General features: G+C 51.4%; 2 protein-coding genes across 9 annotated transcripts in view; one reads left to right on the forward strand and one right to left on the reverse strand.

Annotated features, from left to right (window-relative positions):
• Window positions 1–643: 643 nt before the first annotated feature.
• Window positions 644–6727, reverse strand: YBEY (ybeY metalloendoribonuclease). 7 transcript variants are annotated; one of them, XR_014015905.1, is made up of 5 exons: window positions 6052–6514; window positions 4271–4399; window positions 2955–3023; window positions 2412–2481; window positions 644–1906 (listed from the first exon to the last, which is right to left on the reverse strand). XR_014015905.1 is itself a non-coding variant. In XM_081234945.1 (4 exons), exons 1-4 carry the CDS (start codon window positions 6259–6261, stop codon window positions 1820–1822), a joined length of 495 nt encoding a protein of 164 aa, XP_081091071.1. In that variant the 5' UTR covers window positions 6262–6275; the 3' UTR covers window positions 644–1819. The 7 variants fall into 7 exon arrangements, 3 of the variants coding, with proteins under 3 accessions (XP_081091071.1, XP_081091072.1, XP_081091070.1); XM_081234945.1 differs by lacking the exon at window positions 2412–2481 and having other exon boundaries at window positions 6052–6275; XM_081234944.1 differs by lacking the exons at window positions 644–1906; window positions 2412–2481 and adding an exon at window positions 6620–6727 and having other exon boundaries at window positions 2489–3023; window positions 6052–6282.
• Window positions 6666–24242, forward strand: part of MCM3AP (minichromosome maintenance complex component 3 associated protein) — a 41805-nt gene continuing 24228 nt past the window's right edge. The window contains exons 1-14 of one of the 2 annotated variants that reach the window (XM_081234942.1): window positions 6666–6764; window positions 7617–8945; window positions 9436–9659; window positions 11785–11863; window positions 12085–12226; window positions 13283–13473; window positions 15757–15896; window positions 17530–17727; window positions 18044–18312; window positions 19866–20028; window positions 21895–22055; window positions 22781–23022; window positions 23267–23478; window positions 24107–24207. In XM_081234942.1, coding sequence (XP_081091068.1) covers window positions 7724–8945; window positions 9436–9659; window positions 11785–11863; window positions 12085–12226; window positions 13283–13473; window positions 15757–15896; window positions 17530–17727; window positions 18044–18312; window positions 19866–20028; window positions 21895–22055; window positions 22781–23022; window positions 23267–23478; window positions 24107–24207 — 3344 coding nt within the window. In that variant the 5' untranslated portion in view covers window positions 6666–6764; window positions 7617–7723. The remainder of the gene's footprint in view (window positions 6765–7616; window positions 8946–9435; window positions 9660–11784; window positions 11864–12084; window positions 12227–13282; window positions 13474–15756; window positions 15897–17529; window positions 17728–18043; window positions 18313–19865; window positions 20029–21894; window positions 22056–22780; window positions 23023–23266; window positions 23479–24106; window positions 24208–24242) is intronic. The other variant, XM_081234943.1, reaches the window with a different exon arrangement.

The raw sequence follows: 24242 nt of genomic DNA on the forward strand, positions 1-24242 counted from the left end.
CAGGATTAATAAGAAAGAAGAAAAACGAGTTGAAAATGGGCAATGAGACCTGACCAGCCGCCCTTCTCGTGGAGGGGATGCCGACGGAGAGGGCCACTGGTGACGAGAAACGCAGGATGGCCACAGTGCACACGTGGACACCATCCAAGTGGAGGGTCGGGGCACACGCAGGTTGCTCGGTACCTGACACCACGTAGCAGGACCTGGGGGCCACTACTACGGCTGCTGGCAGGGACAAACCATCCAGCCCTGGGGAAACGCTCACAGGAGTCAGCCTATAGAGCTGGACCTCCCACCTCCAGCTCCCAGCAGTTCTGCTCAGGCCCGTACCCAGGAGAAAACCTGCCTGTGTTCCGGACGTGACCAGAGGTTCTGGAGGGTCAGCTGTAATGGCAGGTGCAGAACTCCAAATACTCGCTGATAGGACCAGTGGGTCTCAGGACCCCTTCAGTCCCTTAAAAAGGCCTGGGGAGAGCTTTGTGGGATTACCTTTGGTCTTTGCCATGTTAGACTTTAAACCGACAGCGAGCGTAACTGACGACAAACAGGTCACGTGGCCGATGATTCAGGAACGTGACAGGGTCCGTGTCCCCGAGAGCCAGGCAAAGTCCCGGCTCAGGCCACAAATCCAGTGGGAAACGCGTTTTCATGTTTCTGAAATCGATTTATGGGAGACACCAAATTCTTAGGATCATAGTACTTGGGGTTTCAGGGTCTCCGAGAGGCCGTGTTTTCTCGCCGTGACCAGTTCAGAACTCCTTGCAGGGTCTGTGGCGCTGTGGTCGGTGCTCGGAGGCCCCCGGCTGGCTCGGCGCCCGCCCCTTCCAGAGCTGCTCCCGCCCGTGATGCCCGAAGCTTGTGCACAGCTCTGGATGAAGCTCTGGGGTAAACTCCTGGGTTTATTTTCATATTCACACGGCAGGACATACGGACAGGAGGGAGGCTTTCCTACAGGAGGGTGGGACGTGGCAGTCGGAGCTCTGCCACGCCGGGGCCACGGCAAAGGACTCGAGCACAGTCTGTGAGCGACTGCCTGACCGGGACCGATGGGTAGGGGTGGGTGATGGCAGGAGGCGTGCTGAGGGTGCCCTGCGGGGGGTAGGCCTGGCCCTGCGGCCACCTCGAGGGTCAGCCTTGTCCCTCACCTTGCAGAGACACCAAGCAAAGGCTCCAGGCCCCAGCGCTCCTGAGAACTGGATGGGACCGAATCCAGCAGGATTCCAACGGGAAGTGGGGGCAGGCCCACCTGGGCTGCTTGATTTGTCCTGAAGGGATGCAGACGTGGGAGATGCCGCTTTGTCAAAGGCAGAGCCCCAGGGAGGAGGCGGCCGACACGCCCCACCTCTGCATCCTGAGCACTTGCAACTATTTTATTTACAACGCTGCAAATAACACACCTACTGTGTCCTGAACCAAGAAATGAGTGGAAATTTCTCTCGTTTTTTTTTTTTTTTTGCGGTACGCGGGCCTCTCACTGTTGTGGCCTCTCCCGTGGCGGAGCACAGGCTCCGGACGCGCAGGCTCAGCGGCCACGGCTCACGGGCCCAGCCGCTCCGTGGCATGCGGGATCTTCCCGGACCGGGGCACGAACCCGCGTCCCCTGCATCGGCAGGCGGACTCTCAACCACTGCGCCACCAGGGAAGCCCTCCTCTCGTGTTTTAAGAGGCAAGTTCCACTTGTGGAATTCAGCGCCTGCTAGGGCTGGCACTTGTGCAGCCCCACAGGACAGCAGTGGCCAGCAGGGACCTCGGCGTGGGGAGCTCTGATCCCTGGGGCCCGGGGGGGTATCCACTCTCTCTCCACATGGCGGCACTTCGGTCAGAAGAGGCCCCTGCTCAGGGGCTGAAGCCTGGTCCCTGTGTGCCTGCTCAGCTCCTCGAGAACCTGCTTCTCCTTCTGGTACATCTGAAAGAAAGGGGCGGAAACAGCTCCAGATTGGCCCAGAGGCCTGGCCTCCTCGGGCCCTGGCGTTCCCTCCCCGAGGCCTGGGGCCTCCCACACAGCCCAAGGCAGGAGGCGGTCCCAGTGCACAGGGAGCACCGATGTGCTGCCCGGTGGCGTGTGAACCCTGCAGGGGGCTGGGGCGGTGGTCTCATGCATGAAGAGGAGCGCCTGCCTGGGTCGCAGGAGAAGGGGCCAGACTGGGTGGCCCGGCCCTGAAAGCACTGCAGCGGGTGTGTGAGGACGGCCCCCCAGGGAAAGGGCAGGCTGGTGGGAAGCGCGCTGGAGGCTTTCCTGAGATGCTGCCGGCGTGTGGCAAGCAGTGGGGCTGAGCAGGGGAGCCAGGCGGCCACAGCAGGGCTGTGGGGTGGGGGATGGCGGGGCGGAGGCAATGCGGAGCCAGGGTGTGGCCGGTGTGGACCCAGCAGCCTAGGGAAGGCCGGGGAGACGCCCATTGCCTGGAGACTACCTCGTTAAGGAAAAAATGCTTTTCTTCTATGCTGTTCAGGGAACCCATCTGATTACGAATATAATTCGAGTTAATAAAACACAATATGGTGCATTTACTAACACAGACCTTCACAGACAGAGTAAACACTGGCAGCCTTCCAGGAAACAAACTGCCACAGAACTTTACCTAACAGGTCTGGATCAGACACCTGCACGCTCTAAATCCTGTTTCCATTGACAAATACCATCACAATGTCTCTTGTAAAGGTTTTTTAACTTTAAGCCATTTGAATTTTATAGAATTTATGGAATGTAGTGTCTCTCCTCAGACCTTTCTTTCAACAGTGAATAAACAATGCAGTTAACAGCATTTAGAGAGTCCAATATTTAAGACAAACACTGTCTTTTTATAAAGCAGGCATGATAAGTTCCTTATTTCACTGCGTTTCTCCATTTGGTTTTCATACTTGACTGCAAGGGGCAGGTGGTGCAGCCCCGGCTCCTGGGGCCTCGGGCTGCAATGCCCCCTGTGTGTGTGCTGGGGACAGGGGATGGCTCCTACCTTCTGCCACTCGGCCTCCGTGCTGTGTGTGAAGCCCAGCAGGTGACAGAGCCCGTGGGTGGCAGTCACCTGTCAGAACAATTAAGAAGCTGCCTCAGGGGGTGGTCAGGACCAAGCCATGAGCCAGGGAGGAGGGGTAGAAGTCAGGGAGAGCTCCGTGGATGCCCGGTGGGAGGTTAGGAAGCTTCCTCTGGGCCCAGGCAAGGCTGTGGGCAGGTGGTGAGGTCACAGGGCTGGGGTTTGGGGAGCAGCAGTAGGCCTGGCCCGTGGCAGGATGTGAAGATCAGGATCTCCTCTGGGGTGGGGTGGGCTGGGGAGGGGGCAGATGGGTGGGTAGCTGTGGAGACATGGAGGACCAGGGCAGGGGGAGGGGGAAGGTGCCCCGGGCTGTTAGAAGGTGCCAGCGTGCAGCTGGGCACCAGCTGGGAGGACGGTGGCTTGGCCTGGCCCTGTGCCGGGGGATGAGGGCCCTAGGAGTGTGGGCTGGCCCTCTGCTTGGGGTAAGAGAATCCTCAGGAGGTGTGGGGGAGTGCAAGAGGTCCACAACTGCCCCCCAGCCCAGAGCCCCCAGGGGTGCACAGCTGCTGGCCACAGAGATCCCAGAGCAGAGACCTGTGCTGACTAGTCCTGTCTATGCTGCAGTTGCCCCAACTCCCAGGGAGAAAGCACACCCTCCTCCTGGCAGCACCCTGATGCCTGAGCACAGGGCGTCTCGCTGGGAAGCTCTAAGCTCTGCTTCAAGCCTCGGAAGCACTAGGCTCCCCAAAGATGGTAATTCAGGGTGTGGCTGTTCGGCCAAAGGAAAACACCTCAACTGAATCCACAGGAACGTTAAAACACGACTCAATCACACACCACTTTTCAGAACACTCCCACCACCCTTCAGGGCATCAAGCTGAGGAGACAGATCTGAAGGTCCTGGAAGCCAGAATCCTGCCTGCTTTGGGCAGTTCAGGAAGAAGCTCACGCAGCAGGTCCGAGCTGGCCAAACACAGCCTGCTGATCTCCAGACGTAAAGCTAAGAACAAGGCCACTTTTGGGGCTCCCCCTCCTCAGTTATACACATACATGCTCCCTGTCCTCTCCCCTCACCCAATGGTGCCATGGGGCGGGCACACAGACCCCATGGCCCAGGCTCTCCTCTCTGAGGGATGGTGAGAGGGTGCTGCCCCTGTCTGGGGGTCTCCCCCAGTAACCTCTGTCCTACATGAGGACGATGGTGTGTATGCCCGTGTCGTCTCCACCTCTTCTCACGGCCTGGATGGAGGACATCAGCCTTTGCTTTGCCAATCAGGATCTGTCATTTCAGCACTTACAGTCAGGATGTCATAGTAATCTTCATTTTCTCTGCAGTGCTGGAAGATATACTCCACTCCCAGGAAAATATCTCCTAAATTATAGTCATCTGGAAAATCAGGCTGGGGAATTTCGCCTGCTTTCAGATTCTGAAAATGAGGAAACACACATTTGGAGAACACGACCTCAGAACACTAACCGACCACAGGCCTACAGATTTCACCCCGAAAGACCCTGTGTCACTAGTCCCAAGGCAGACAAGTTGGGAACCGTGGCAGAGACACTACACACGACTGACTGAAGACGGTCCCACGCTGTCAAATGAACCTTCCACTTCTTTCATCCTTCCTAAGGCACAACCACCCCGCTCCCTAACTTCTATGGAGCTAAATCACCACATCGATACAAGCTTACGTTTCTGTGTTTTCCAGTTGTCGTTTTGTCCTAAACAAATAATCTTTCTCATTTTCCCACATAAAGACCAGTCCATTCAGTTGAGGCCTGTTCACGCTAAGCCAGTCACCTATGGCTTGATATTTAGGGTGTTAATATTTTTACTTCCTATCAGGGAAAATGATAAGTGGATACTTTAATATATTTTTATATTACACATTGAACATTTTATTTTCTTTCCACTTATTTCCTTAGGTGTGACACTAGTGGATTAAACAGTAATCAAGATTTACTTCAAAAAACCATAATTCAAAAAGAGTCATGTACCAAAATGTTCATTGCAGCTCTATTTACAATAGCCCGGAGATGGAAACAACCTAAGTGTCCATCATCGGATGAATGGATAAAGAAGATGTGGCACATATATACAATGGAATATTACTCAGCCACAAAAAGAAACGAAGTTGAGTTATTTGTAGTGAGGTGGATGGACCTAGAGTCTGTCCTACAGAGTGAAGTCAGTCAGAAAGAGAAAGACAAATACCGTATGCTGACACATATATGTGGAATTTAAGAAAAAAAATGTTATGAAGAACCTAGGGTTAAGACAGGAATAAAGACACAGACCTACTAGAGAACGGACCTGAGGATATGGGGAGGGGGAAGGGTAAGCTGTGACAAAGTGAGAGAGTGGCTTGGACATATATATACTATCAAACGTAAAACAGATAGCTAGTGGGAAGCAGCCGCGTAGCACAGGGAGATCAGCTCGGTGCTTTGTGACCACCTAGAGGGGTGGGATAGGGAGGGTGGGAGGGAGGGAGACGCAAGAGGGAAGAGATATGGGGACATATGTATATGTATAACTGATTCACTTTGTTATAGAGCAGAAACTAACACACCATTGTAAAGCAATTAGACTCCAATAAAGATGTTAAAAAAAAAAAGATTTACTTCAAGTAAACTGTCAGATTGCCTTCTGAAAGGGCCGCCTTAATTTATGCTGTTACGAACAGTGTGGGGAGCCTCGGATCGATCATTCACATGACATAGGTAGTGACCTGATAGATATCGCGTATTTGTTTAACATATTCACCCAATTCTGTCCTTTTATTCTCAGAGTTATTTAAAAGTTTTCAATCGATACATATGCATTATTGAGTCACACTTAAAACTGCAGAAGCACTTTCTCTTTAATTCACTGATACAGAACGTGGGGTCAGGGGGGCAATCACCTCCCCTCCTCCAGCGATAGGATCTGATCAATAAGGGATGGTCACACGGTACTCTCTCCTTTTGTGTGTATTTGAAAATTTTCAAAGTAAAACTTAAAATCATGTCTGTGGTATAATTAACAGGGATTTACAGAGGAAGGCAGGCCAGACAGGAACAGGAAAACAGCTTTTACCTCGTGAAATGGAAAGGAAAGCACATCTGTTGGGGTATCTTTGTCTCTGTAGATTCTATTAATCTGCTGAATCTTTCTGTTGTCGACACAGACGACCCCCAGGTCGAACCTCTGCACCCCCAGGGCTCCCCGCACCGCCTGCACCTTCTCGCGGAGCCGCGCCCGCCTCAGGGGCACCGCCCGCTGCAGGTTCCTCACAACCAAGCTCATCGCGGCCGGAGCCACCGCGCCCTGTAAAAGGCAGACAACTCAGAAAGCCATCCTAAGTTCTGTAGAAACACCCGCGCGCACACCCTCAATTCATCTCGTTTGGTGGAATTCGTTGAAAAACGTCATGGAATGTCCCTTTCACCATAAGGAAAGCGTAACACGGAAAGACGTGAACACGCCGTGGAGTCAGGCGCGCGAGACAGACGTCAACAGCCACTAGGAAACCGGGGCGGCGGGGAGGAAGGGCCCAACGGTGAAGGGGTGCACAGTGGGGGCGGGGCGGGGCAGGGGGCGCCCCGTGGGCTCCGGGCCGCCCGCGGGGAACGCTCGCCGCCCCTCTTTGGGGAGAGGAACTTACCGGGCGGAAGCCGGCGGGCCCACCGGAAGCTCCGCCGCCGCCGCCGCCCGGCCAGAAAGCGGAACCCGAGCGCGTCGGGGCCCAGGCGCGGGACAGACGGGAAGTGGCGCCGCGTAGCTTTCTGCTCGCTGCGGGCAGTTAAACGGTGAGTCTCTGGCTGTCGCGGTCCTTGGGTGCGGCTCCAGCCCGGCGCCAAGGGGCCTTGGGACGGTGGGTGGCGGCGTCCCTGAGCCGGACGTTGATCGCGGCGCGGGGCCCTGGCGGGCGGAGGTCTCCCCCTTTCCCGCCGCCGCGCCCGTGTCGCTAACGGAGGGGGGGCCAGGGGCGCAGGGCCAGGGGCGCCGGGAGGACACTGGGGGCGCGGGGAGGAACACAGCGGGTGCGGGGCCACGCACCGCGCCACCCGAGGTTTGGAATGCGCTGTACCGGTGCCCCTGTCCCTCGGCGGTCTGGGGTGGGGCAGCCTCTCTGCGTGAGCACTCTTGTTGTTCAAGCCAGCTCCTGGGGGTAATCGCCCGCGTGTAAAAACGCCAATTATTTCTTTGTCTGGAAAGAGTATTTGGTGCTCTGGTTAGTGGGAGAAAAATTAGACGGGAGGAAACACTGAAACACTAATGTTTTAACAGTGTTGCATTCTAATTCTCTGGCTGTCGAGACTGAAAGACGTCAGAAACCTCCTGTCTTTCAGTTGAAAAGAGTAACGGCATGTATTTTCATATTCTTATTTGAGGTTTTACCGTGAATTGACCGATTCAGTAAAATGTTTTGAATGTTTGTTTTTAGTTTTAGACGATCATGCTTTAAAGCTCCGTAACAAAGTAATTTATTTGTACCAACTTCTACCCCGTACTCCAAACCAAACCAAAACAACCCCACCAGTTGGCTCTCAGAAAATAAGAATACTTAGCCCTTTGCTTTACCTGACATGTGACTAAAAATTCTTTTCTTAGTCTTCCAGCACTACATAGCTGTGATGGGCTGAATTTTTGTCTTTCAGCTTATTGTGAAGATGAGGGGGAGCTCCCTAGCTGGACAGATCGTTTGAGGAAGGGGACTACTTTTCTGCGCGGAGTATTTATTACCTTCCAATAATTGGATCAGAAGATGAATCCAGCTAATCCTTTCAGTGGGCAGCAGCCTAGTGCTTTTCCACCGTCTTCCAGTAGTTCCATAGGGACGTTTCAAGCCAAGCCACCATTTCGGTTTGGTCAGCCCTCTCTTTTTGGACAAAACAATACATTACCCGGGCAGAGCTCAGGATTTTCACAGGTGTCCAGCTTTCCAGCATCTTCTGGACAAAGTCCTTCTTCTTCAGTGCAAACAGTAGGATTCTCCCAAACCTCAAATGTTGGACTCTTTTCTGGACTTGAACACATTCCGGCCTTTGTAGCTACCTCTGGGTCTTCAAGTTCATCGGTGCCTGGAAACCCAGGATTTAGTTTTAAATCACCCAACCTTGGAGCATTCCCAAGTACTTCTACTTTTGGACCAGAGACTGGAGAAATATCAAGCTCTGGTTTTGGGAAAACAGAATTTAGCTTTAAACCTCTGGAAAATTCAGTGTTCAGACCAATATTGGGGGCTGAATCCGAGCCAGTGAAAACTCAGAACCAAATTACTTCCGGATTTTTTACATTTTCCCACTCAGTCAGTAGTGGACATGGGGGACTGGCCCCATTTTGTTTTTCTCAGGTGACAAGTAGTTCAGCCACCAATTCAAATTTTACCTTTTCAAAACCAGGTAATAATAATTCATCATCATCTGCCTTTACTTCTGCTTTGTCAAGTCAAAATGTGGAGGAAGAGAAGAGAGGCCCAAAATCACTATTTGGAAGTTCTAACAGTGGCTTTACTAGCTTCCCCATAGCTTCTTCGGGGTCCTTGGGTGAACCCTTCCCAGTTAGCAAAACAGGTGTCAGACAAGGATGCGAAGAAGCTGTTTCCCAAATGGAGCCACTTCCCAGCCTCATGAAAGGACTGAAAAGGAAGGAGGACCAGGATCGGTCCCCACGGAGGCACGGTCATGATGCAGCAGAAGATTTGGACCCTCTGTTGAGGGGCGATCATCCTCCAGAAAAACGACCCGTCCGCTTGAATCGACCCCGGGGAGGCACTTTGTTCGGTCGGACAATACAGGATGTCTTCAAAAGCAATAAAGAAGTAGGTCGCCTGGGCAACAAGGAATCTAAAAAGGAATCTGGCTGTGCGGAGTCTGGGGAAAATGACCACTCGGCCGTCCCAGGAGGCAGTCAGTCTGTCCTGGCACCTTCCCGGCTTCCAGGTGTGAATAAAGAGGAAGAAACTGAAAGTAGAGATAAAAAAGAAGGTGCGCTCTAAAAATGTACAAAGTACAGTAAATTCTGCTGGCAAGTTCTTGGTAAATTTCCCTGGGTGTTAGTTTGAATTTCATAGTAACCCCCCCCCCCCCCGTAAACGTTAGGGATCCTAACATACCATAGGATCTCAGAGCAGGTCTTACATCCATGAAGATTTCCTTTGCTCTTACCTGGGTGGTGCCTCCTATTGTTTGAAAACATTGCATCTGGGCTTCCCTGGTGGCGCAGTGGTTGGGAGTCCGCCTGCCGATGCAGGGGGCGCGGGTTCGTGCCCCGGTCTGGGAGGATCCCACGTGCCGCGGAGCGGCTGGGCCCGTGGGCCGTGGCTGTTGAGCCTGTGCGTCCGGAGCCTGTGCTCCGCGACGGGAGAGGCCACAACAGTGAGAGGCCCATGTAACGCAAAAAAACAACAACAACAACAACAACAAAAAAAAAACATTGCATCTGATACATTTCTGTGCCCGTTCTCTGATCCCCTAGATTCTCTAAGAGGAACTCCTGGCCGTCAGAGTAAAAGGAGTGAGAGCACAGACAGCCTTGGGGGCTTGTCACCTGCTGAAGTCACAGCGATCCAGTGCAAGAACATCCCTGACTATCTCAATGACAGAACCACCCTGGAGACCCACTTTGGCAAAATTGCTAAAGTGCAGCGCATCTATACCAGGCGCAGCAAAAAGCTTGCAGTGGTGTATTTTTTTGATCATGTGAGTACTCTGACAAAGTTAGAGTGAACTTTGTCACTTTAAAACTTGTTTTTTAAAATCTATCAGTTATTTGCTTGCTAGAATTTAGAAAAGTAATGTCTTAACTTAGAGAGACTGGAACAGCACTATTTATTTCATAGATTAGAGTCATTTGTGAAAAGCTTGCAATCCCCACTGAATGCAGTGTTCAGAAGTGATGGGTGAATGATTCCCGTGAGGTCAAAGATTTCTCTAAAGCACGTGGGAGTGTCCCTGTAACCACATAGCACTTTTTCAAACTTGAGTTTTCTTGTTTTGTGTTTGATTTTGTTTTATGTGGTTATAGTACATGATCACTGTAAACATTCAGAACGATACAGAACAGGTAAAATCTTCGTGTAATCCCATCCTCCAGAGAGAACTGCTCCTAATCGTTTATACACCTTGACTTTAAATTTGTGTATATGCACGTGTACGCATAACACATTGGTTGTAGGGTGTACACTTACATGAGCTGCTCACGTTATGTAGCTTTATATATTTTGTTATTTTTTCTGAATATCCTTGTGGGGAAAAATTACGTTCTATAAAAAATTGGAAAGCATGTTTTCATACTTTTTTCAATGATAGAAGTATTACCTGTCAACATAGGGAAAACCCCAGAAAGTCCCATGGCAGGAGGCACGAAATCACCCGTAGTTCTATCCTCTAAGATATCAACTGTGAAGACTATGGTAGACGTCTTTGTAATTATATAGTCACCTCGTTTTTACACAAATGGGATCACAACCACATACACCGTTTGGTAACCTCTTCATGTGGTAATCTTTAGTAGCTTCTGAAAGCCATGAACAGTGTAGATGGGAATGGGGTTGTTAAGTGCTACATGGCATTCTATCCAGTTTACCAACTTGGCTAACTTTCTGTTTGTGGACATTTTTGTGCATGTATTTCTGAATACATCCTTTCTTTAAATTCCTGAGAGTGGAAGTTCTGTGCCAAGAAAATGTGCAGTTTTAGGGGTTTTGCCATTTATTCCCTTCTGTTGATTTTTTTTTATTCACAATCTTATACAGCCTTTACGTTATCTAGTTCCAGAACTTTTTCATCCTCTGAAACAGAAACTCTGTAACCATTAAGCAGTAACTCCCCGTTCCTTCCTTCCCCCAGCCCCTGATGACCTCTCATCTACTTTCTAGCTCTATGAATTTGCCTGTTCTAGATACTTCAGATAAGTGGAATCACGCAATATTTGTCCTTTTGTGTCTGGCCTATTTCAGCTAGCATAATGGCTTCAAGGTTCATTCATGTGGTTGTGTTTCATTCTTTTCTTCCACTGTATGGGCGTCACCACCTCTTGTTTCTCTGTTCATCCGCCCACGGCCGTGGGGGTTCCCACCTTTTGTGTATTGCGAATAGTGCCTCCGCGAATACTGTGCGCAAATGTCTCTTCAAGAGTGCTTCCAGTTCCGTTGGGTATGATACTTAGGAGTGGGCTTGCTGGGTCATACAGCAATTCTCACTGTTTTAAGTTACTTTCCAGCTACTGCAATGTGCTCTTTCTTCCAGCTGAACCCTACAAAAATACATAAAACATGAAATATATAAATACATTGTCATTGTACGCACGTCATTGATAGTGGAAAGTTGAGGTCCTTCATCACCCCCATCTCTCCCGTTAGAGCAAGCACCGTTATCTAGCGTGCTGAGTGTTTTCCTAACATTGTCATAGGTACGTCTACAGGTATACTAAGATATAGTTGGTTTTGTGTATGTATATTTTATGATAAATTATACCCCGTGCGTGTCCTTCTGCAGCTTCCTTTTGGGTTTAAGTGACTTGGCAGTCTTTCTGTTCCCGTACAGTAAGTCAGCTGGTGAGACTCATCTCACCAAATGCCAGTAAGGCCAAGTTTATGGGTTCTATCACGGTAAAGTGATTAATTTCGAAAAGGAGAAGGGCAAATACGTGCTTGTGAGACAGGCAGGGTAGGTGAGGGCCGTGGCTGCCGGGGCTGAAGGCAGATGGTGTGGTCAGAACATGTGGCTGGCAGAGGTGTATAGAATTCTGCTAATTGCGTTTGAGAGCTTCATTTCCCTTGGCCTCCTGATGTCCTCGTACTTTGTGTTGTGGACTGTTTTCCAGGCATCTGCAGCCCTGGCTAGGAAGAAGGGGAAAGGTTTGCATAAGGATATGGCCATCTTCTGGCACAAGAAAAAAACAAGTGAGTTTTCAGTTGATGTTTGCACAGACTCTGCTGCTTTGTGTGCAAGGCCTTCGAGCTTTGAGTGGGGTGGGGGTGGGGTGGGGCTGCCTTGTAATATTTCCTTGGATTCCTTTGTAACATCCTGTCACAATTACAATATTACTTTTTCAAGAAAAAGTAAAGTCCAGTGTCGAGTGACTTGTGTATCATAAACTCTGTCCTGACTCTTGTGTCCTCAGGTCCCAACACGAAACCCTTTTCCCTCAAGGAGAAGCAGCCAGGTGACGGCGAAGCTGGCCCGGGCACCGAGGACACACCCTTTCAGCACCCCTCGCTTGGCAAGCCCGTGGCCAGGGCTGCAGCCGGCAGCCTGAGTAAAAGGTGCGGCTGGTCCTTCCGAACGCCTGTGTTTTACAGGGCAAGTGGGTTCTGTGACTTCTCCTCTCACTAAACCGGAGGGATTTCATAGCCATCATGGCAGCATGAAAGGGAAGTGGGTGATATGCTGACACCTGAGTAGGGGCTGAGGGTGGGAAGAGGGCCTGCGGCAGGGGAAGACGGAGGCGGCCCTGAAGAGGCCCGGGCGCCTCCCCTCCCTCAGCCCCACGGCCCACACAGGTGCTGTCGTCAGTCGTCTGATGTATACGTGTACAGGCAACCACTGACTGGCTGTAAACCACGTGTTCCTAATAATCGCTTCTAGCAATTGTTATAACCGTGCAGCCGTGTGCACAGCTCACAGGCCAGGTCTGGCACTCGGTGTGCACGTCAGAGACCTACCCGTGTGTGTGGAGTCTCTGTTCCCGAAGGCTCCTCCCTCCCTCCCTCCCCTTGGCTCGTGGCCTCAGCCTCCCGTGTGACCTCACCTTCCTTTTACATCAGGCCTGCTTCTGTTCAATCCTTCTTCACATATTTTGGTCACTGTATAGTTTTCCTCACATTTTGCCGTCGACAGTTGAGTTGCGGATTTGCCTTTGTTTTCTCCTTTCCTTACATCTTCTTTGACATTCAAGTTCATGGAATGTTGAAAGCCAGCTAGAACGTGGGGAAGCTGACAGAGAACGCCCGGTTCTTCTTAGTACATCCTTCTACCGAGGGGGAGCTGTGTATGAAGACGGGTAGGCGTGGTATTTCCTCATGGCGTCAAAACGTTCTTTTATTCCACTCTCAGTTTCATTTCTTTGAGATAGAAGTCTACAGATAATTCATTTCAGCTGTTTAAACGGGCGCATCTCACTTGAAGAAGACGAATTATGCGCAGTATGAGTAATGCCTTCACGGTCATCGCCAGTGTCGTCAAAGCCGCCTCTCTTCAGCGCTGGGCTTCCCAGCTGTAGAGGAGCAGGGTACCTTGGAGGATAAGGGAAGTGTTCGGGTGTGGAAATGACCCGAATGCCTGATGGACACACAGCTCTTAGCATGTCATCTTCCTTGTAGCTCTCCGGTGAAGAAGCCGAGTCTTCTGAAGCCCCCTCAGTTTGAGGGAGACCCGTTTGACGAGGGCTCCGAGGGCTCCGAGGGTCTTGGGCCGTGTGTGTCGTCTCTCAGTGCCCTGATAGGTACTGTGGCTGAGACATCCGAGGAGAAGTACCGCCTGCTTGACCAGAGGGACAGAGTCATGCGGCAAGGTACGGGGCTGCGTCTTGGCTGAGGCGGTCTTCTCGGGAGCCATGAGGGAAGGGGTGACCTCCGTCTGGGGGCTCCACTGCCGTTGAGTCTGCACGTATGATCTCTGTTGCTTTCTAGTCTCCTGAGGCAGTGAATGTAGACATGGAGATAGTGCAGATGTGTTTGTGACGTAATTTTATTTTCGGAAGAAAGCCAACAAACCATTGATCCACGCTAGATTAAATAATTTAAAAGGGCAGTTTTTAGACATTGAGAAAGCACACATTAAAAAAATAAAAACTTCCTATTTAACAGAAATCACCACAAATAAAAGATGTCAATCCAGGGGAAAAATCTGTAGCTCATCACAGACAAAGGGCTGATTTCCCAGGTACAGAAAGTCCTGTAGAGTCAGTACAAAAAAGACCAAATCCAGTAGAAAAACGAGTAAGGTCTGAGAGGTTCAGAAAAGGAAGTGTCAAGAGCTCTTGGGACTTCCCTAGCGGTCCAGTGGTTAGGACTCGCTGCTTTCACTGCCGAGGGCCTGGGATCAATCCCTGGTCGGGGAGCTAAGATCCCGCAAGCTGCTCGGTGTGGCTGAAAAAAAAAAAAAGTTAGCTCTTAAACATGGAAAATAGAAATGGGAAGATGCAGATGCTCTTGGCCCGTCACACAGCATCGAGAGGTTGAGAGATGCAAACCACACCCGCTAGGGCGGCATCTCCCCATCGGGCCCCAGCGCTTCATCCTTGGGCAGGGTGCTCCCGGGGAGACAAGTTGGCAGTGTCTTCAGGCTTGGGGACACTCACGCCTTTGACCCAGAATTCCACTTCCAGGAGTGCATCCCACAAACTACCCCACGTGTGTGCGATTCACTCACAAGGTTGTTTGTGGTGACAGAGATTGGAAACTGTCCATACAGTGGGATTCTAAATAGCCTGAAAGAAGACTGGAGTTTCTTTATGGAAAAATGATCAGTATTTATTGTGAAGTGGAAAAAGCAAGGCGTGGGAAATGTTTACCAGTTGTGTACAGAAAAGGGGGAAGTGTGTGTGTGTGTCCGTATGTACGTAAGCGTACTTGCTTACGTGTGTGTAAAAGTCATGGAGGTGAGAAAGGATCGCTCGTGCTGATGGTCAGGACAGGGGAGCAAGGCAGGGGGGCGTCCCATCTTGGACATTGTTACACCTTTGGAATGTTGACCCACGCGAATGTATTTAAAACCTACTCAAAAAGCAAGTATCCTATTAACACTAAGCAATATGTGCAGTGACCAAAAATAAAACAGCACATGTACCCTTCTTTGCAAAGTTTTTTCAAAAGTAAGTGTAACCTGTAGGGTTTTCCTCTGTGGAGAAGCTGTAATGGAACAATCACAGTGTCTGCTTAACACGGTAATAAAACCTGCCATCATACATTATGTCATTGACATGCGATTTTTATATTGCAAAAAAAAATGATTACTAGATATTGGAATTTTTAAAAATAAAAATAAGAGGGCTTCCCTGATGGCGCAGTGGTTGAGAGTCCGCCTGCCGATGCAGGGGACACGGGTTCGTGCCCCGGTCCGGGAGGATCCCACGTGCCGCGGAGCGGCTGGGCCCGTGAGCCATGGCCGCTGAGCCTGCACGTCCAGAGCCTGTGCTCCGCAGCGGGAGAGGCCACAACAGTGAGAGGCCCGCGTACCGCAAAAAAAATAAAAATAAAAATAAAATAAATAAAAATAAGATGTGAATGTTTTAAATTTTAGGTTGTTGCATTCCATTTCATTTAAAAGATATTTTTGTTAACTATTTAATTCTGTGGGTCATCATAGTGGTTTATTTAGGTCAGGACCCAGGTAACTTCCATTATGTGATTCCTGTTATGCTAAAAACATGATGAAATACTGAGAGTTTTAGAATACTGGCAAATTTTGAATATTTTCATTTAACAAATTGATCCTTTTAACAAAATTACTGCAGCATGATTGTGTGTCATTGAGGTCATTATAGGAGCCATAAACACCCACGTGTGCGCCCCCCCCCCCCGCCCCAAAGAGTGCCCTGAAGGTCTGTGATTGTTGGAGACCCATCTGGAAAGGGGAGAAACCCTGGAGGGTCTTCATGGGCCTTGATGGCCTGTCACCTGGTGTGGTAGGCTGCGCTTTCCTTTCTCTAAGGCCCAGCGTTTTTAAAATTTCTTTCTTTTCCTTTGTAGTTTGATGTTTATTTTTATTTCTCCTTTTATCATTATGAAAGTACACTTCTCTGACTTCCTAGTAACTGTGTGGTGCATTTTTACTTTTTACTTGATGCCTTCAGCTCGGGTGAAAAGGACCGACTTGGACAAAGCGAGGGCGTTTGTTGGGACGTGCCCGGATATGTGTCCCGAGAAGGAGCGATACATGCGGGAGACCCGGAGCCAGCTTAGTGTGTTTGAAGTGGTCCCAGGCACTGACCAGGTAGAGCGCCACGCCCCCAGGGTGCTCGCCAAGCTGCTGTCCGTACTAATCACTGGGGTGGAGGGGCGTGTGCAGGGGAGGGAAGGCTGCACTGGTCCTTTCTGTCCATATTTGGTCTGGTGTTTACTTTTCTAGAGGGTAGTGGGGATGTGCTATGAACAGTCATGTTCCATTGTCTGCATTGTGAGGTGTGTAGGAAGCAGTCTTGCATAAGGTGACTGGACCATAGTTCCCTAAAGAAATAGACACAGGCTTCCCTGGTGGCGCAGTGGTTGAGAGTCCGCCTGCCGATGCAGGGGAAGTGGGTTTGTGCCCCGGTCCAGGAGGATCCCACATGCCGCGGTGCGGCTGGGCCCGTGAGCCACGGCCGCTGAGCCTGCGCGCCCGGAGCCTGTGCTCCGCAACGGGAGAGGCCACAACGGTGAGAGGCCCGCGTACCGCAAAAAAAAAAAAAAAAAAAAAAAAAAAGAAATAGACACAGATTTGTTTCATAAATTAAATTTTCCCATTTTTTCTTTTCACAGTTTTATTCCTGTCCTTTTTTATGTTTATATTTTGTGCATTTGAGATGATGCTGTAGCTGTGATTTTGTATGAATCTTTTTCACTTAAAATTTTATCAGGAGCATTGTCTTTTGTTATGGTAAAGTCTTTATAAGCATTCAACATTTTGAATGTAGGCATATTATTTGATTATGTAGCTCTGTCCAAACTCCCCATTTTGCAGTCATTCGGCTGTTTCTGATTTTTCAGTGTTATTAAGAATTCTGTTGGGCATGCTGTGTGTAATGCCTCTAAGGTATTCAGCTTCCTTCCTTCTGATGGATCCTACGCGTGAAGTGCTGTATCAGATGTGTGACGTTTCTTAAGGTTCCTGAATATGTGTCAGTGCACGATCCCAATTGTTTCCCCAGAAATCGGCACCATTTTAGGTTCTTTTGCTCTCTGTTAAGTTTGCTTGCGGGCGTCTGCTCCTTCCCTGGCCAGTGGTTTCTCACAGCTGCCTTCGCCTGACTCAGGGTCCCCAGCGAGGCAGCAGTTGTCAAGGCAGAGGCCCAGTGCTCCTGCCCCAGGAGACGGTGATGACAGCTCACAGCCGGTGCCCAGGGCCTGGGCTTATGGGTGTCTCTGCTCCACCCTCAGCCGCACCTCTTCAGCCTCTTCTTGCAGGTGGAAGATGCAGCTCCAGACTCTTGAGGGCCTTCCCCAGGCCCTGCTGCTCCCCTGCCCCACCTCCCCCTCCTCCCTGCCGGCTCCATTTCTGGTCCGTGTAGACTTAATCTGGTGTTTGAGCGTGGCTGAGACCTTTTAGAATCTTTAACGTCCTTTACCTGTCACGCCTCTGTGCTTGGGGCCAAGCAGATGTGTCTTCACTAAACTCCTCTGTGTGTTGATGTGATATAGCCTCTTATCTTCACTTCTTGTCATGTTTGCCAAAAACAAGTTTCTCTATTTTGCCTTTGAATTTTAATTGTTACCTTCAAAGAGAAATTCTACGTTTTAAAATTGTATTCTGTAGTAGCGACCTTATTTAAGCGTGTGTGTGTGTGATTTTCCCCATTTTTGGGCACAGCAGCTGGGAGGCTGGCCTAGCACCTGCCACCCAGCCGCTCGTCTCTATTCCCTGCCCTCAGGTGGACCACGCGGCAGCCGTGAAGGAGTACAGCCGCTCCTCAGCAGACCAGGAGGAGCCCCTGCCGCATGAGCTGCGTCCCTCGGCGGTGCTCAGCAGGACCATGGACTACCTGGTGACCCAGATCATGGACCAGAAGGAGGGCAGCCTGCGGGACTGGTACGACTTCGTGTGGAACCGCATGCGGGGCATACGGAAGGTATCAGCCACTTGTGAAGCGCAGAGTGAAAGTGAGAGTTCTTGTCGTTTTACTCAGTTACATTTCATCCGTAACAAAAAATATACTGTTACTTAAAATCATTGCAAAGTCCTGTTAAAATGTACTTCATGGGCTTCGTTTCAAATTGAAATCTGAAAAATTCAGGTAATAAGCGTGATTTTTCTAATAGCTGATTCTTATGTACGGGAATATGTTAATGAGATCTCTGTGTATAGGAGAAACGTGTGTAAGGTGTGTGTGCGTGTGTGCGTACGGCGCGTGTGCACGTGTAATTTTCCGCCTCGCTCGTGTCCAGGACATCACGCAGCAGCACCTGTGTGACCCAGTGACGGTGTCTCTGATTGAGAAGTGCACCCGCTTTCACATCCACTGCGCCCACTTCATGTGTGAGGAGCCCATGTCCTCCTTTGATGCCAAGATCAACGACGAGAACACGACCAAGTGCCTCCAGAGCCTGAAGGAGATGTACCAGGACCTGAGGAGCAAGGGCGTGCTCTGCGCCAGCGAGGCGGAGTTCCAGGGCTACAACGTGCTGCTCAGCCTCAACAAGGGGGACATCCTAAGGTGAACTTCCCAGGGCAGAAGCCAGCCTGAGCCATAGGGAAAGGCAGGCTTTAACCAGGAAGAGGGCACTTAGGGTTAGCGGTGCTGGGAGCACTGAGTTTTCTGTGGTGTCGAACGCCGGGACATTAGTGAGGAAGCTGGGCTCGGCTGTGCAGCCCCTGGAGCTGAGGCACTGGGAGCAGAGGGCTGGGGATGCCTGCTGGCGCCAGTGCATCCAGAGCGGGCCCCGGGCCCTTTCTGAGGACGGGTTCTCCTTGTCAGTGGGAGAGCACGAGGAAGGAATCTGCTGTTTGCGCAGAGGAGGCGAGTGAACTAGGACAGGAAAGCTCAGGGTCCCCTATCAGAGCTGCCAGCGTGTTTCCTCGTATGCGTGTGCACACAGACCTCGTCCAAGGTCTAAGTCACAGGAGAGGAAAAAATCGTGTGAAACAAATGCTAAGGGTGGGATAAGAATGAATCTTAAACCTTGCCCTGATCTATCTGTAGACATTAATATGAGAAATATGTTAGGGTCCACTAGCCTTCCATTCCTGTCGTTGGTAAACTGGATTCCAAGTTTCCCTTATTTATGCTGAAACTCTTTTTCAGCTTGCAGAATATGTAGGTGTGTGACTGATTTTAAATTAAGCCTTGGAGATAAACTAGTTAGGGAAAATGGCTGTGTGGTCTTTTTGTATATAATAGGCATTTGTCCCCTGTCTTGAGTAATTCTTGAATAATTAATAATTTTTTTTTTCGGCCACACTGCACGGCTTGTGGGATCTTAGTTCCCCGACCAGGGATGGAACCCGGGCCCCTCAGCAGAGAGAGCGTGGACTCCTAACCACTGGACCATCAGGGAAGTCCCCACATCAGTTTATTTATAAACAAAACAAAGTTAAACTTTCTTAGACGTCATCTTCAAACACAGCTGGCAGTCAGTTGGCATTAAAGTAACTCTTTGATAATCAATTCTTAAATTATTGCTTCAATTTATTATTCATCTTTTTTAAAAAATTAATTAATTTATTTATTTTTGGCTGTGTTGGGTCTTTGTTGCTGCGCGTGGGCTTTCTCTAGTTGCGGTGAGCGGGGGCTACTCTTTGTTGTGGTGCGCGGGCTTCTCATTGTGGTGGCTTCTCTTGTTGTGGAATGCGGGCTCTAGGCGTGTGGGCTTTGGTAGTTGTGGCGCGCGGGCTCAGTAGTTTGGCTCACAGGCTCTAGAGCGCAGGCTCAATAGTTGTGGCGCACGGGCTTAGTTGCTCTGCGGCATGTGGGATCTTCCTGGATCACGGCTCGAACCCGTGTCCCCTGCGTTGGCAGGTGGATTCTTAACCACTGTGCCACCAGGGAAGTCCCTCATCATCTCTTTAAAGAAAATCTTTGCTACCGATCCAGCCCAAGAGTGGTGGCTTTGACATTGGTAAACCATGAACATATTGGCACATGTGACCATATCAAGACCTTCTTTTTCAGTATAGTTGAAATCTGTTTTATTGTCAGATCTATTTTCATGGAAATTTTGTCTAATTAAAGATCAAATTCTAACCCCTTTCATGTCCTTTAATTAACAGAGAAGTGCAGCAGTTCCATCCTGCCGTTAGAAACTCCTCTGAAGTGAAATTTGCTGTTCAGGCTTTTGCTGCGTTGAACAGTAATAATTTTGTGCGATTTTTCAAACTGGTCCAATCAGCTTCTTATCTGAATGCTTGTCTTCTGCACTGTTACTTTAATCAGGTGAGTACTGACACTGTACTTGCAGAATTGATGAAAGCTGGTTGCTCCTTGTGACATTTAAGAGCTTCTTTATGACAGGAGCATCTCAGCGGGTCCTGGGCTAAGTCTTGTGCAGCAGACCCTGAGGGGATACTGCTGTTACCTGTTTATGGGGTTGGCACAGTTGATCACCGATGGAAAGGCTGTGCAGTGGGCAATACTGTTCTTCTGGTTCAGATGAGAGAGACCTCTTCAGAATGATAACTTGCGTTCAGAACTATCATCTTCCATGGAAACAAAGAAGCCAAAAAGCAAACTGCATGCACATTCCCCTAACCTAGAACTTATTAGTGTTACCAGTCTTCATTTTTGGAGTGAGCATGATGTTGCTAAATTCATTTCGGTAAATATCTAAAGTGCCTGCTCTTTGTTGCACTGGGATTACAAAGATGGGGCAAGACCAGTCTCTTACCTCAGGGTTAGCATAGAGTGTGAACTCCTGGTCTCAGATTTCCAGAGTCAGGTCCTCACCTTCTGAAGCACTTGGGGACGATAACAGAGCAGCCTGCACGCCCAGCTCACACAGCACGCCCCTGTGCTGTCCCTCAGCTGCTGGCGGGCGGGGTGGTGGTGGGAGAATGCCGCCTGGAGTCCTTGCTGGGAGCCCCTGGCGGCTGCTGGGTGGGGAGGAGGTTGCCTGGGAGATGTCAGGAACCTGCCTGGCTGGTTTTGTGACTCCAGGTCATTTTTCTTTTTTGGTCACAAGTCCTCCTGTACACAGCGACTAAGCCCACCATCATCCCAGGCAAAGTCTTCTGCGAGTTTGCTCATTGTTAGATCTGACTGTTTCCAACTGAAATTCTGGAACAAATGAAAAGATTTCTAACAACGTGCAGCTTGGGGAACTTCGTGCAGTTGATAAATACCAGTGATAGTCGACCATTTGTACCCATTTTAGTAATTTTAAACTCTTTAGAAAGACAAAGTGTTTCACTAACAGTGGCCCACAGTGCCCCATTGTCTCCTGGACCTCATCTCCTCTCCTGCCTTCCCTGGCTCCACCCCAGCCCCCCCAGCCCCCAGCAGGCGCCTGCCTCAGGGCCTTTGCGCTTGCTGTTCTCCCGGCTCTTCCTTCTGCTCACAGAGTGTACGGAGCTCCCCTCCTCCAGGGCCTGGCTGGGCTGCCCTTCTCGGCAGAGTGCTCCCTGTCCTCCTCCTCAGCTGTTCTTTCTGTCACACTATCACCGTTAAACGCACTGTGCGTTTTGTACGTTCATTCTGTTCAGTGTTGGTGTCTCCTGCCACGTCCGCTACATGAGGACAGGGGTCTTGTCTGTTCACTGTTGGACACTCAGCATGGACGTGCATGCCAGCCTTGAAGTAACACTGTAGATCCGGGTTGAATTGCTTAAAGCCCACTGAAGAGGAGGAGCAGGGCCACCGGGGTCCTGGGATCAAACTAACCTGCCAGTGCCTTCATGGTTCCCTCTGTCCACGTGTTTAAAATGCTCGGTGTGATGCTGTGAAGCAACTTTCTCTCTGACTTTTACTCAGTTTCATGTCACACACTTTCCATGGCATTCCATCATCTCTGCAGTAATCTTTAGCAGCCTTACAGCTTTCTGTTGAGTGGAGGATGCACAGTGTACTCTCCCTGCCCTGCTGGTGGGTGGTTGGTTTTCTAGTTTTTTTTAGAAATAAAGCCTTCATGGCCCAGCCTTTTCCGTATGTGAAACCGTTTGCTTTGCATCATTTCTGGGCTTTCTGCTGAGCAGACGGCCCGATGAGCGCTAAGCTTGGGAACCGGGGTGCTTTCCAGAGGGACTGAGCCGCCTGCGGTCATGGAGTGCCTGACCCTCTGCGACTCAGGGACTTGGCTTCTCTCAGATCCGCAAGGACGCGCTCCGAGCGCTCAACGTGGCATACACGGCGAGCACTCAGCGCTCCACCACCTTTCCCCTGGATGGCGTGGTGCGCATGCTGCTCTTCAGAGACGGAGAGGAGGCCACAGACTTCCTCAGCTGCCACGGCCTCACTGTCTCCGACGGGTAAGCACCGAGGCCCGAACCGCCGGGCCTCTCTCCTTTTCTCCCTTTTAACTCTGGGAAGGCTGGGAAGTGCCAGCTGCGTGCCAGGCCCTGGAGAAGGCATGTTCCACGGCCTGGGGTGCAGGGGAGCAGGCGAGGCTCAGAACCACGGGGATGTCCCCAGGTCACTCGCTGTTCGTCAGCAGGTTAGGGTTCAGACTCTCCCTGACTTTTCCCAAGTTACTCAGGAAGCTGATGGTCGAGCTTGGGGCCTTCCTTGTTCTGTCCCTGAAGGTGGGCTCTGGCCAGGCCAGGGCATCTCCTCTGCTGCAGTCAGAGTTTTGAGAACGTGGTGGGACTTGTGGACCCTCTCCCAGAAAATGGCTCCATAATCTGTAGCCTGTCGTGTCCGGATCCGGGGTTTCCCTGAACCCATCCTCCTCTGGCTCCTCAGCCTCGGCCCCATCTGCTGCCTGCAGACCTGCCCTCACGGGATGAGCTGGGAGCATGTAGGGGAGCGTTGCTGCACCTGGGGCTGCTAACAGTGAGGCCAGGCGGCTCCCGTGTCAGAAGGAAACACTGGCAGTGGGGGATGCCATGGGCTGGGCCTTGGGCTGGGCCTTTGCTGCCTCCCCTCATTTCCACGTGGCCTTCTGGCGACACAGTGACTGCAGGGCACTGAGGAGGTGAAGGGTGGCCTCTCGCCTGTGTAACGCCTCTCCGTGGGTTCTCTGTGGTCTGGGTAGCTGTGTCGAGCTGAACCGGTCCTCGTTCCTGGAACCAGAGGGTTTATCCAAGGCCAGGAAGTCGGTGTTTATTACCAGGAAGCTGACGGTGTCCGTTGGGGAGATCGTGAATGGAGGGCCATTACCCCCTGTCCCCCGTCACGCCCCCGTGTGCAGTTTCAACTCCCAGAACAAGTACCTCGGGGACAGCCTTGCTGCGGAGCTGCCCGCGGGCGCCCAGAGACCCGGCTTGGACGTGGCAGGTGGGTGAGGCTGCGGCCTCAGGGGGGCGCCAGCCCTGCTCCCCTCTAGAAGGCCTCATCCTGGGGCCCGGCGACACTAGCTCGGTGCTGCCTGAACGGCCCCCTGGCGCCACAGTGCTTTGTTCCCACGGGTGAAGCGCACACGGGCCCCCGGCTCGTGGCTCAGGAGGCGCCCTGTGGTGGTCTGCTTGGGGAGGGTGGCCAGGGCTTGTCCTCGGTGCCCACGTTTGCCTGTTCCTTCCAGGTGTAGGGAGAGGAGAGGAGTGCAGTACGGAGGGGGACGAGGCCCCCCCGGCTCTCCTCCTGCAGCCCCTGCCCACCCCTGTGCCAGCTTCTCCTCCACACCTCCCGGCACTGCCCTTGAGCATGGCACCCAGCCTCTTCCAGGCTCCCGTGCAGCCCCCCGTGCAGCTGGAGCTCCTTCCCCCGAAGTCTGCGCCTGTGTACTCGGACGAGGTAAGGAACCTTCCTGTCAGGGCTCTGAGGGCCCGTCGTGGGCAACATCCAGCTGCCTCTGATGTCCAGTCTGACCACTGTCTGTGTCCCTGGGGTGTCCCTGGGGTCAGCATGCGTCTGACAGGTGGCCCCGGGGCCGAGCAGGGCCTACCCACCACACAGGCCGTGTGACTTGATCTCGCCACCCTGTTGCTTGGGCAGGCACTGGGCACCACCCCACTGGGGGATCAAGGAGGCCTGAGGTGGGGAGTGAGGAAGGGCCACAGAAGCTGGGGCCGTGTGACGTTGGGGTGCGGCACTGTGGCCGTCTGAATGGCCGTCGTCGAGCAGACAGCAGGCTTGTCCTGGCATGTCCAGAAGGCTCCTCTCTGGTTATTAGCAGGAACCCTTTCCAGGAGCGCACAGCCGACCCCCGTGTAAGGTCATTAGACGCCTTCAAACAGCTTCCAGTGATGAGGTTTTGGAGGGATTTCTGAGCTGGGCGGACGGTCCATGATGTCTCTGTGGTTCCGTGAAGACCTTCAGTACCTTAGGCCATGAAGGCAGATTGCTTGGTGATAAGCTGGGTCTGGATCTAGGCGGCGTTTCCCCAGCCAGTGCTCCTGACCCCCGTCTGCCCTCTGCTTAGGACCTGGTGCAGGTGGTGGATGAGCTCATCCAGGAGGTTCTTCAGAGGGACTGCGAGGAAGTTGGCGCCGCTGGGGCGGCCTTCGCAGCCACAGCCCTGGGGTAAGTGCGGTGCCTCTCCTGCTCTGAGGCTGTCT

Source organism: Mesoplodon bidens (assembly GCF_964165515.1).
Source record: "Mesoplodon bidens genome assembly, chromosome: 5".
Classification (NCBI taxonomy): domain Eukaryota; kingdom Metazoa; phylum Chordata; class Mammalia; order Artiodactyla; family Ziphiidae; genus Mesoplodon; species Mesoplodon bidens.